Raw genomic sequence first — 13,717 nt, 5'->3', positions numbered from 1 at the left:
TCCTTCTCAAGAATTTTGGAGATAAAAGGAAGGTTGGATATCGGCCTATAGTTTGCTAACACATCAGGATCCAGTGATGGTTTTTTAAGCAACGGTTTAATCACTTCCACCTTGTAGAACCATTGATCTGATAGATCTGCCTATCAATCTGCCTATCAATGGTAAAACATCCTTCAACTGGTGTGTTGGGATGGGATCTAAAAGACACGTTCTAAAGCTGTCATTTACAACATCTACATGGATATTAACGTCTCCAATGATAATGACTTTGTCTGTTCTAAGGAGCAAGTCAGATAAGAAATCAGAGAACTCAGATAGGGACTCTGAATGTGGCCCAGCAGGGGGCCGATATACAACTACAAACAAAAGTGGCTTTTCTGTCCTCTGGTTCAGATGGGTGATTCCAAGAGTCAGGCTTTCAAATGAACTGGAGCCATGTTTTGGTCTATGATTAATTAATAACTTGGAGTGGTAGATTGCTGCCACTCCCCCTCCTCGACCAGTAACACGAGGAATATGATAATTAAGATGGGTAGAAGGAGTAGATTCATTTAAGCTAACAGACTCCTCCTGAAGCCAGGTCTCGGTAAGACAAAATAAATCAATGTGATGATCCGCTATCAGGTCGTGCACTAACAGGGATTTACACAGAAGAGATCTAATATTTAACAGTCCACAAATAATTGTGATATTAGTTTCTCCAGCTTGTGCTTTAGTATAAATTTTAATAAGATTATGGTGATTGACCGCTCCCCTGCTCTGTGCTTGGTGAATTTTTCACCGTGTAACAGAGACTACCTCTATAGTGTTAAATATGTTTTTTGTTGGCGGATGAGGGTTCTATGGAAGCAGCAGAGAGGTGTGTGAGACTACAACTCTGCATCCTGGTCTGGACCCTGGATTGTCAGCTCACTAGAAATGAGAGAGGCAGCATCCCATGTGGGATGGACACCGTCTCTCCTAAGCAGACCAGGTTTTCCTCAAAAACTGCTCCAATTGTCTACAAAGGCCACCTGGTTTTCGGGGCACCACCGTGACAGCCAGCGGTGAAGCGACGACATGCCAGATTGGGGAGGGGACCAGAGAATGCTATGGAGTCCGACATTGTTTTAGCGTACTTGCACACCGACTCTATGTTAATTTTGGTGACCTCCGACTGACGAAGCCAGGTATCGTTTGCTCCGACGTTAATAATAACTTTACCAAATTTAAGTTTACTTCTCGGCAGCAGCTTTAGATTGGCTTCTATGTCGCCTGCTCTGGCCCTCGGAATGCACTTAACTATGGTCGCTGGAGTCGGCTTCACATAGCGCAAAATAGAGTCGCCAATTACCAGGGTTGGTTTGTCAGCGGGTGTGTCGCCGAGTGGGGAAAAACGATTAGCTACAGGAAGCGGGTGGTGGTGCACCGTGGGCCTTTGGTTTGGGCTATGCTTCCTGTCACCCAGCCGCCCTGGCTAGCCGGCTGCTCAGCTGCTGCCAGGGGACCGCTAGCTGTAGCTACGCTAGGCAGTTCCGCAGCAGCTACCTTCTCCTGGCTAACTGACGCAACTCCAGCTAATTTCAAGCTGCGGAACCGCGTCTCAAGCTCACTAAGTCTCGCCTCCAGAGCCATTAATGAACTACACTTTCTGCACCTATTTCCTTCACTAAAGGAGGCAGAGGAGTAACTAAACATTTCACACGCTGAACAGACAAAGACACCGGGCGAAACAGACGGTGAGGCCGTCAGTGGCCTCCTCAGCTGCATAAAGACAGGAAGAGGTTAATTCTCAACAATAGTCTATAAAGTGACAATTCTCTTCCTGGAATTATCTTGACTGTGGTCAGGTTGACAGGTCATTGTTCTGTCATGTTCAAAGCCATCATTATCCCCTGTGGACTTCCCTCCATCAAGCTGTTATTCTGCATCAGATCAGCTTTAATCACTTCTCCAACGGGGACGTATGATGTTGACAATTAAACCTGTCGGTAACTGTCAGGGTCTGGAATGTATTTTGTTTGGGTTGGTTTTGCTTTCTTTGCTGGTGGTTATGCTTCTTGTTTAGGTGTTATTTTATGAGCAGTAGCATTGTCTGTGTCCTTCAGTGTTGTTTGGGTTCAACGGTTTTTGCTTTTGCATGTTGTGTCAGAAGTTTGTCATAGACAAAGTTCTGAGTAAGGAAGCAGAGAGGACATTTGGATTTTGTGCACTGATCTGCCTACAGAAATCACATTGATCAGTCATTCAACTCTTTAATCCACAGCAGATAATGATTAGACATGTGTGATTCCTCTTCACTCAGCCAGCCTGTAGTATGTTTCATGCTTAAATTCTAGTCTACCCTCATGAATAATGAGAAGACACAGGCCTGAAATGTCCTTTATTGCACTAGCAAGGAGTAAAACCCAAAAAGTTCAGAGGGTAGAAATGGTGCCAGTAAAGTGAGCAGCACCAACGACTGAAGTTATCATGCATGCGAATGGAGTGTACCATCCAACAGCTATGAGAGTCACACTCACTCATTCCCATCATCACAAACGACATTCCAAACTTTCTACAAATGAGTTCATTTTTAGTCCAAATTGTGAAAGAACAAAACATTTGATGCTACCAAGTGCAGAATATTTCAGCCAGTCAGCTGAGACATTGCTGTTGCTGCATTAAAACACTAAAACACAACACATGCAAGCTAAAGGGCGTGCTGTTCATGCTACAACGAGGTCTGTTTGGTTTAACATCAACACTTTTCACACATACTACACTAATGAGAGTTCTTGTTTATGCTTTTTCTACACTACACAGAAGCTTGATTAAGAGAATAACAATTTTATATGAAAAGCAGGAATATTCAATAATAAAGGACAGACATGCAATATTTAAATCGAGCTCTGTCTCTGCCAGTCCAGCAGGACACATCTGAGGATGAAGGTGACTGCAGCTATGGGGAAGCTAAAGCATCCAATTGGTTTAGACTTTAGAGGGATCTACTTAGTTTCTTTTCTTTCTCTGTTTTCACAGTATTTGATCAATATTTGACAACACTAAATCAAAGCTTTTGGTGGTTGAAAGGCACAACTTCAGATGAGACAGAGCTGGACTGTTGGTGCAAGTGGTCATTTTCATAGTCACCTCGTAATAAACAAATTCACTTATTCATTTACACTTCATTACAAAAAGGCCTGTACAAAAACTGTGAAAGTCTCATTAAGTAAAAAAGCAGTTACAAATGCCGTTAAAGTTTAAACCTTATTGCTTGACACACTTACAGAAACATTACATGTATGAACCCCCCTAAAAGCCAAAAACACGTATTTAAAGGACATGAAGAGAGTTGAACCATGAGAATGGCTCAGGTATGCAGTGCATATATTCAGGATGTTTTAAATGATACATTAGTTTCATGGGCGCCCCGACCCTAACCTCAACCCCAACCCCAACCCCAACCCTGCATCAGACCGAATTAATACATCACACTAACAACAGAGAATAAAATAAAAAGAGCAACTGGATGAAGTGTTTTTATAGAATACAAGACTGGGGTAAGTTGTGACTACATTTGTCTGGAATCAGGGAAAAAGTGGTCCTCACCTAGTTGTGGATTGATGGATCCCTCCTGATTCATGGTGTGAGGTCCACCTTCACCCATGAGACCCACGCTGCAGCGGGAACTGCTGCCTTCAAAGTTCAGGTAAGGTCAGCTTAGTCGGAACTGCATATCAGAAATGTGAATCTCAGAGGAACCCATCAGCCATCTTCAAAAGATGCTCTCTGTTTTTAAATGAACCTGATTGATTAGGCTTTGAAAAGGATCCTGAAACGTCACACCGAAGGGCTTTTTCTTATGAAACATCCGTGATAGAGGTCAGCACCCGGAGGAACCAAAATGGACTGATTCAGTGAAAAGGTAATGTGCTGTTAGTATGAAGCAAAATATGATGGTCATAATCATCATCATCGTGCTTTGCTAGTGGTTTGTTTTCACCTGTGTCTCAACTACCACAAAGAAGGCTTAGAAAAAACAAAATTGTCTTTTTTTATTTTAGGAAGAAATACTCAAATTTAAACAGGTAATTTCTTCTCAGATGCATTTGAGAGCTGGTGGGAAATGTAGAGTGTTTCCTTGCATTCATCAAACAGTAATGTACAAATGTAGTTTGTAACTGTGTTATAAATGAAACTCTGCACCTCAGCTCACACCTGAAACCAGCTGGGATTGCCCCCCGCAGCAGAAGATGGATGGATGGAGGATCCTCAACATGTGTAACATTCCCCAACATTCAAGTGTAGAATGTGATTGAAGGGTTGCTTGGACCTGACCGGTCTAATCAGTGACCACAGGTCATTTTTTATTGGGATAGTTTTCAAACAGGTCCAAACCAAAACAGACCAGCCTTTCCGCTGATTGGACAGCCCTCTGGATGACAGCCAGACATTGGCTCCTGATGTTGTGGCAGAGGTCCTCCTGATCCCAGCGGCGGTCACCTGGTTTGCTGATGTTGTCACAGTGCAGAGCAGCTTCCTTTGAAAACCTGAGGTTGGAGAACTGAGGGGTGCTCCCTCCAGGGAGGCTATATAAGAGGTTCCTGGACACATACCAACAGGCGAACGTTTAACATGTTAACATCATTCCTGAATTGCTGCATCTTAAAGTCTCATCTCATGCTACAAATAAAAGTCATGGCACAACTGAACTGAACTGGACTCAGCTTCAATCCTGTAATGTTGCTGGATTGAGGATGATAGTTTAATGCAGCATCTGTTGTTGGAGTTTGACGATCACTTGTGTCATTTGTGCATAGTCTGAGGCTTTTTAGCAGGCTGTCACACAAAAGCCCACCTGGCACTCTAGACTTGTTTGGTCCAGTTTGATGTTTTAGGGGCCAGTTCACACACATGACTATATAGTTTTGTGCGCATCGAGATCCAGCGCTGGGTTTTGGTAGTCAGCAGAAGGAGGTAGAATGTCACTTCAACACAACCTGTGACCCTCAGCCCTGCTGTGGGCTCATGTTACTACAGTCCAAGTCAGATCAGTTCAGTCAGAATTCAGGACAAATCCATCATTCAAATCCAAACGTCCCAAAAATCAGAGAAAAGACTCGTGCTTTCACTCTGTACAACAGTGATTGGAGGGATTTTGCACACACACACACACACACACACACACACACACACACACACACACACACACACTCTTGTACAGGAGGAGACTGTCTTTCAACTATTTCTAAAATGTGACTGATAGACAATGAGGAAAAAGGTTATTCTGTGAGCGTGTTTGTTAATCTACATCAGAAAGTCAGAATTTCAGCCTATTGAGCTTTAACTGGGTCCACAGCCTGATTGTTTACACCCTGTCAGTTAATAGAAACTTCCTTTATAAATGAGTGCTATTTAGCCTTAATGCATTTCAAGCATGATAGAGCAGCTAATTTTTGCTTCCATTTAATGGCAGCGGGGGACAATTAACACGTCCACTGCAGACATAAAGTCTAAATAACACTGAGCAGCAGAAGCCATTTATTGCGTAGGGATGTGGGTGAGAAGGAGATGTCTAAAGCGCTGAGTGGGAAGACAGAGTATGTATACAGCCTGTGAGGATGCTAACATTAGTTTATTATGAGCGCCTGAAAAAACCTTCTCTCCATCAGTCAAGGTCAGCTGTCCTCCAGCTGAGCGCCGTTCCAAATGAATCATTGTTCACATTCTTTAGTCAGACAGCTTGACTAAAATTACTTTGCCAGCTAATGTGTAGCTCACACTTTCTTCCAGATGTAGACAGCTGCAGCACAAAAGCTGCTGCCGGCAGGAGAAATGTAAAAAGCATGGCCTGTGAATTATTCCTCTATTGCCCTGTTCAGTCAGAAGTAATAAATATGTGTGCACTATGAGACTTTTGTACCCTTCTTGGTGTTCTTGTAGAACATGATGAAAAAGGAGTCCCTGCAAGACAGGAATTAAATCACCGCCCACCAGGAAAAGGCCTAAATGTGATTTAGGTTGTGTGAGGGGATGATTAGTGGCAGCTGAGGAGGGTCAGAAAAATGATTTGGATTTATATTTTCCCCTTTTGCTGGGTGTAAATAATGAAGATCAACAGTGTGCAATTATAGAAAGGAAGGCTCCACGTCACGCATTGATACACAATTCACCAAGGCTGCACTACTGTTTACATCACAGATTCCTGACAGTCTGGGGCGGCACCATTGTCACCAGCACCAACCCTCCTCATCAACTATTATTTGGTTTGATGACCTTTGGCTGAAATATTCTTTCTTAATCTGAGTTAAACAGACAGGGGCTGGTGTCTATGTAGTGAAGTGCTCCACTTGCGGACATATTAAAGTCTTCAATCTTGCAGCTGTCATTTTTGATTCCTCTGGCTTCTGAAACATTAGCTGATTCTTTTTTAGGACATTTGTTATGATGATGACGTTAGTAAAAAGGGGTGTGGCCTGTGGACTGACTGCTGCAGGTGTGGCTCTTCCCTGACACTGGTCAGGCTCTTGACACCAGAGGGTGAGACAGAGACAGTCTTCATAACACAAACATGACAGCAATGAAGATGAACTGAATTCAGTTCAGCACATGAAACACCAGCATGCAGAGGAGAATGCTGACGCTGGACCCTGGATAAGCTGTAACTGATGTTGAGAGTAGAAGTAGACTGGATGGTTCTAAACTCCTGAAATACCCCACTCAAATGTGGCAAGTGTTAGAGCCCTGCTACAACTCTACAACTCCCACCTGTACACTCCTGGAGCTGACTCCGGGTTGATGAAGCTTTTCTCCAGGTCGCGGAGCACATCATTCAGCATTCGGACATGTGCAGGGTCACGCTCTTTCGGGTCGTTGGCCGGCCGCATCGTTTCTGACTGGAAGAATGCTGCACGGTCTCTGAGAGAGGAGGCTGCAGCCAGCAGGGCTGCTGGTAGTACACTTCTCTCTAGAGACGAGCAGGACAAGAATACAAGAGAGTGACTGGTGGTCCACAAACAGCACAACAGGAGGTCAGGCAGCAGAACCTCTCTGGCTTTTAGCATTCCTACAATTTTGTGTCCAGGATTTGGGCCGGTCCTGCTGTAAAGATTAAAGAACGAGAACCAAAGAGTGTTGAAATCATCTAGGACTTTTGGTTGAGCAGATAAGCTCAGAAAAATAGGCAAAAGGTTGGAATTGACAAGGAGTCCGAACACACATGTGCACACAACACACACAGTTGCACACCTACACACAACTACAAACACAGACACAAGGGTTGATGCAAGACAGGGAAGACTAAAATGAAACAAGAAAGACAGGCAGACAGGCAGGTAGACAGACAGACACTTTCTGACACCGGCCACATAAATAAACAGGAAGGTCACTTTGCAGTCCTTTTTAGGGCAGCAGTCCTACAGAAACAAAGGTGCAGCTATGTGCACATGCGATGGCACGCCGCAGCCCTCATACATGCACAGGTGCAGAGCTTGCATGTTTCATAGAGAGCACAGCATGTTTCATAGAGCTCCTCCCAACACTTCTCCCCCTGTTTCCACTGAACTGGGCCTGATTCTCACAGCTTGATGTCAGTTCAGTTATTTCTGAATGGTGAGAATACAGAAGAGAATTGAAAAGAACTGAAGTGTCATGGCCTGTGTGTTTTGTGCCAGTTGCTGGTGTTTTGTTGTCTTTGTTCTCTCCCTCTAGGGGGCGTCGTGGAGTCACTTCTGTGCCACATTCACTGGTGACCGTTACACCTGCAGCTGGCTACAAATCAACAGTCTTCTTAAGCTGCTGCCTTCTGTTCACCAGCATCTGATTATTTCATCTGCTGAGTGGTAAACATGGTTCAGCAGTGGCTTCTATGACTTGAATCTTGTCATAATTTTCTCTGTGTTCTCACTCCCCTTCCCAGGTCACCATGCCCCCTCTCATTTGGAGAAACAACCTTTTCACCATGATGCACTCTGATCTCACTTTTATTTGTTTAAGTCTAGTTTGAACTCCATCAGCTGTTGTTTGTCTGCTTCAGGTCCAGTCTGAAGCACTAACCTTCGTTAGCAGTCTAAGCACTGTTTCAGAGACTGTTGATGAGTGAGCCTCCTACCATCTACTCAGACCCACAGCACCCACTGCTTCAGCTCACCTGTGACAGCATTGTAATGTTAAGATGGACCGATGATGGTAGGTGAACAAAAAGAAAGAGCACCTTCTCAGTGCTGGTGTGATGAATGCAAAGAAGAGTAATTGTAGCTGTTTGCCTTAACCCTGCGAGGAAAAGATCCAAACTGTAGATGATGGTTTGAATGACTCGCTGGCTGATTTGATGACAGAGGTAACGTGTGTGTGTGTGTGTGTGTGTGTGTGTGTGTGTGTGTGTCTGTAGAGAGAGACGTTTTTCAGGTTGGGGACAGAGCGTGACTCCTAGATGAGAGGGGAAGACAGTGAGGACAGAAATAGACAAAGTGAACTGTTCTCTCCTACAAATTTAAATGGCTGTGTCTCCTTGCAGCCAGCTGGGACTCATGAAATATTATTTGATTGTTGTAATCCATCACATCCTCTGACACACAGCTTTGTGTGTGTTTGGCTGTTCAGTTGGGACTCAGCCTCCTGCGACAGAACAGAGCCAGTGTGACGGCCTGAATTATTCTTATTGCTGACTGCAGCATCTGCACATGTTGGTGAAGGTCATGTGGGTTTAAAGTCCTGATCTGTTGTATAGAGACACCTTGTTGAGAAATACAAGGAAGAAAATGGGGATTGTGTGACATCATCATAGACATGAACAAAAGGAAATACAACCACAGTTGAACTGCTATACTCTTTGGTAATCTTGATAACAAGGCCACTCTGATTGGATCCACAGGTCAGGTACAGAAAATATAATGGGCCAAAAGAGCAAATGAAAGAGGCCCTAGAGGATGGATGGATGGATGGATGGATGGATGGATGGATGGATGGATGGATGGATGGATTGATAGATGACAGATGGATGGAAAATAGGTGGATGGATGGAAGACACGCAGACAGGCAGGCAGGTCTGTTTATCAGACCCCCCAACAGTGGAAGGGACATGGTAACCACCTCTTGGATGTGCTGCAGCATCAACCCTTTTCTCCACATCTACAACAACCCTTCCAGGCAAATGTGTCCTCCTGTTGGCTCTTCTGTGTAAACACACCAAAACAGTGATTATCAACCAGTGTCACAAGAGGGAGCAATTATGGAGCGACCTCCGAATTATAGAACAAAATAGGAGGAGCAACAAGTTTAACCCTGTGCTTTACAACCAGAATAAGAGCAACATGAGGAAACGCTGATGGATGGGAGAGCAGAAAAACCTCATCCTACTCTTCCTCACAGGGGCCCACTGGCCAGTCGGTGCTTGGCCCTTCTTGAACCACATCGGTGAAGAAGTTTATTTTGCTGGTGCATGTCTAGATAACACTGACCAATCAGCAGCCTGAAAGTTATTTTCCTCTGATAGACACCAACGTTAAGATTTTCAATGTGTTTCTATTGGCTCCAGGAGGGAGTCACATGCTGAGCTGATACACACAGTACACACATGTTCACATTCACATGTGATTGAATTGTGAATAGTTTTATTGATTGAACGTTGCCAGCGAAATATACAGATAATATGTTCTGTAAAGATTTGATCAGTTAGAGTTTTGATGGTTACAATATGATTTGTTTTGATGATCACTATGGCAGCCAAAACCAAGTGAGTTCTTGGTTTTCTCTGGTTGATAGCCGCAAGTTCATTCAGAGGCTGTTTTGTTTACAGTCCACCAAACTTTAACCCTCATATTATGTTGGAAAAAAATTACAATGGTGATGTTATGGGTCATTTTATACCCATACTGTTTAAATGCCTCAAAAGAGCCAAGAAAACAGGTTAAATCAAAAACTACTTTATTTTAGATTATAGAAACAGTTATTTATTTAGCTAAAGCCTTTTGTCATCCTCCTAGGTCAAAATTATGCAAGTCTTCCTTCTTCTCATCCTCTTTTCCTTCTCTCTTCATCCTCGTCTACTCCCTTCTTTTCTTCCTTCGTTCTTGACTCAAAGAAAGCACAGGGGTTGCATTTTTCCCTCTTCACGAACACATTTCTTTTTAACGTTAACTTTAACATTCAATGTTCAACATTTTCATTGTTCTCCACATGATAGACAGAATGCTATCTGCCTTCTGCAGATGTAATTCTTGCGTTTCACACAAGAGGTACTTGTTTTACTGTCCTCTCTGGAGGGACAGACCTGGCACCTTTTCCTTTTTTTCCCACCTGTGTCCACTGGAGGTTGGTTGGGTGACCTGAGCTTGACCTTTTTAATCATGGCTGCAGCTGCTGGGGATCGAACTGGCCCGGCTCATGTGTGGATCTTGGGAGTGACAAGTGCTTTGCCGAGTTCTTCCAGGAAAAGCTGATGTTAGTACGATTTGTTGGAATTCCATTGCTGGTAGATTTCAGTCCACAGGACATAGGCGTTATAAGTAGACACGTCCAAAATGTGGCAAAAACGATCAACAAACACCAATGGGCAGTCTTGCGCTGGCAGATGTATGTTTCTGTTACTCTGTCCAGATTGTCCACCCCTCCTTTAGTGGAATTATAATCCAGGATCATTTGGGTCGTCCCTGGTTACAACTTCATAACCCACACCTGGAGTGGACAAATCAAATCAAATCAATCTTTATTAATATAGCGTCTTTTACAATCAAAATTGTTTCTAGGTGCTTTACAGAATCCCAGGGCCTGACCCCCAACAAGCAACAGTGGATTGATGATTGGACAACCTTAGGGATTTACCCCCCTTTTCCTTAAGAAGCCTCCAGGTGATCCAAAATGCTGCAGCTAGAGTTCTGACATGTATTGACAAAAGAGATCACATTACTCCCATACTGGTGTCTCTTCATTGGCTGCCTGTTAAATTTAGAATTATTTTTAACATCCTTCTTCTGACCTACAAGGTCCTCAGTGGCCTAGCTCCATCTTACCTGGAGAAGCTAGTGACACCTTATCAGCCCAATAGACCGCTCCACTCTCAGAATGCTGGTCTACTTGTGGTCCCCAGAGTCTCTAGATGTAGAATGGGGGGCCGAGCATTTAGCTACCAGGGCCCCCTGCTGTGGAACCAGCTCCCTGTCCAGGTACGGGAGGCTGACTCCATCGCTACTTTTAAGATTAGGCTTAAAACCTAAAAAAGCTTATTGTCACTAATTCTGTAGTTCCAGTTACTATCCTAGACAGACAAATTATCATACTTAGGGGGTCGTCTAATTATTAGGTTAACATCTTAGTTATGCTGCTATAGCCCGAGGCTGCCAGGGTCCAGAAACATGATCACCCGACAGGCCTCTGTCACCCCACTGGGTCATGGTCTCTCCTCTCCTCTCCTCTCCTCTCCTCTCCTCTCCTCTCCTCTCCTCTCCTCTCCTCTCCTCTCCTCTCCTCTCTCTCTACCCAGCCGGCCATCAGCAGGAGGGTCCCCCAATATTAGCCTGGTCCTGCTGAAGGTTTCTTCCTGTTAAAGGGGAGTTTTTCTTTGCCACTGTTGCTTGTTTGGGGTTAGGCCCTGGGATTCTGGAAGTGCCTAGAAACAATTTTGATTGTAAAAGATGCTATATAAATAAAGATTGATTGATTGATTGATTGATTGATTGATTGATTGATTGATTGATTGATTGATTGATTGATTGATTGATTGATTGATTGATTGATTGATTATCTTCCCTTTATTACATTACCTACTGCAGGGGTCACGTTAGCCATCAACTTTTCCCCTGAGAGAGTTGTCAGGAGCTGCTTCTGTGATTTCAGGCTGTTTTTTTTAAAAGGGATTGCCTGTCCCAGATGTTTCAAACAACAATTAGCAGACGGTATATAGGATGCACTGAATGAACAGGTTATATGTATGTCTGTATTTATGCTATGAAAAATGTACGGTAGTAATTTCTTCTTTGGACTGAAATCACAAAGGTGTTCAGATTTTACTATCCTTGCCAGCCCTTTCTCTGCAAGCACTGCCATTAAGCAAACCGCATAACAAGAATTATTTATCATGCCTCATGTTACCACACACATCAAAAAGTATTTATTTCACTGTCCTCTTTCCCCCCTCCTCCTCTTCCTCTCCATCTGGTGCATCTCTGTATTTTTAACCAGCTAAGATAAAAAGCTTTTCTCCCACCTGCCTTGTGCTTGAACACAAACTCTTTGTAACAAAGTGAGGAGCTGATCTGCACACTTGACAAATTCAAGTCCAACATTATAAAGCTGTGAATTTAAAAGTTTAGCACTGAGATGACAGGAAGTCTGAAGACAACAGAATGTGTTGCAGATACTCTCGCTGATCATAATAATGGAAGTAAAACCAATCATGGAAGACAGGACTTTAAAGAGTCCAAGTGTTCACTTACAGTGAACCAAACCCCCATATATATTGTATCTATCTCATGCTCATTCCCACTCTCTCTGGCCAGTCTGCACCTCCTCAAAGCTGGGGCCCTCTCCCAGAGGCCTGAAAGCCTGAGGGACCTGTACAGTGTCTTAGCTGCTACTATAACAGCACTCTTCTTGACAGAGCTCTCAGATCTTCCTGGGACCTGCTGGAGACACTCCTTCAGCTTGGGGCTCACAGCCTCAAGTGCTCCGTTAACCAGAGGACCACTGTTGTCTTCACTCCCCACTTCATCTGCAACTCCTCTCAAAACCTAGTATTTCTCCAGTTTCTTCTGTTCCTTCTGACTAATGTTGATATCATTGAGGAGCTCTGCATCTGTCACCACAGCCTTCTTCAGCACCAGTGTGCAGCTGGTTCATCATCACATGTTTGTCAGGCTGCATCTAGTAGTTCCACAGGATCTTGGCTCGGTCCCTCTCCAACACTTTTGGAGGGGTGTCCCACTTTAAACTTGTTTCCAGTCCCAACTTGGCCCAGGTGATCCTGCGTACTTTACCAACTACTTGGCGGACCTTCAAGTAATCCTTTTTTGGGGAGCTATGAATCCATTAATGCAGATCCAGAAGTGTCACACTTGTACTTGTACTAACTGGAGTGCTGATGCGGATAAACCAGGCTGTAGTTGGACTAAATTGTAGGACTGATGTAGAGGCTTGGCAGAAGTTGGGATACAACAGCAATAACAGGAATAATCAAACCTCTGATGAGTATTCCTTATAGTCACTACACATTGCATTAAATAACAAAAAATGTGGAACCCAGTTGTAATAAATGCTTCTGTTAATCAAGAGTGCGATTCTGCCTTGTGTGGTGGCTGGATGATAAACGATGCTTAAAGGTGAAGCACGGCTCTTCATCTCTCTGGCGATGTGCAAAATTCACAATAGAAAATGTATTTCATGCCAATAAAATGTCTGTGAATTGAATGGATGGGGCGGGAAGGCAGAAATAGGGTATACAATGAGGGACATGTGATAAAGAAGGAGAGCGAGACTACTGGCAGGTACAGTCATCAGTCATCTCACTTGGGTCATAATGTGTCCATTAGTCTCAGATGGGGAAGCGTAACCACTCCATCTCAGCCTTAATGGGACAGTGCTTACATGCTTACACAGAACCAGTGAGGCTGAGTCACTCAGCCATCACCTTGTGGCTGCAGCACATCAGGCCTCAGCTTGGAGCTGCATTTATGTCATAAAGAAGCTCTCCCCCCCGTTCTGACATTCTGAGTACTCATGAAGCCAAGTTTCATTGATGTGTTTCCTTCTTCGTGTTTCTTGA

The 13,717-nt window shown here is 43.9% G+C and overlaps 1 protein-coding gene and 1 long non-coding RNA gene across 2 annotated transcripts in view; one reads left to right on the top strand and one right to left on the bottom strand.

The window, feature by feature from the left end:
- Positions 1–3,422: 3,422 nt before the first annotated feature.
- naaladl2 (N-acetylated alpha-linked acidic dipeptidase like 2) overlaps positions 3,423–13,717 on the bottom strand; it is a 214,963-nt gene continuing 204,668 nt past the window's right edge. The window contains exons 14-15 of the mRNA XM_029828002.1: positions 6,730–6,928; positions 3,423–4,565 (exon numbers count right to left, since the gene is read on the bottom strand). Coding sequence (XP_029683862.1) covers positions 4,322–4,565; positions 6,730–6,928 — 443 coding nt within the window. The 3' untranslated portion in view covers positions 3,423–4,321. The remainder of the gene's footprint in view (positions 4,566–6,729; positions 6,929–13,717) is intronic.
- Positions 7,976–13,717, top strand: part of LOC115247190 (uncharacterized) — a 42,187-nt gene continuing 36,445 nt past the window's right edge. The window contains exon 1 of the long non-coding RNA XR_003886246.1: positions 7,976–8,148. This is a non-coding gene — a long non-coding RNA (uncharacterized lncRNA). The remainder of the gene's footprint in view (positions 8,149–13,717) is intronic.

The sequence above is a fragment of the Takifugu rubripes genome, chromosome 20, assembly GCF_901000725.2.
Source record: "Takifugu rubripes chromosome 20, fTakRub1.2, whole genome shotgun sequence".
Lineage (NCBI taxonomy): Eukaryota > Metazoa > Chordata > Actinopteri > Tetraodontiformes > Tetraodontidae > Takifugu > Takifugu rubripes.
The sequence above is the reverse complement of the archived record's forward strand: the minus strand, read 5'-3'. Positions and strand labels throughout refer to the sequence as shown.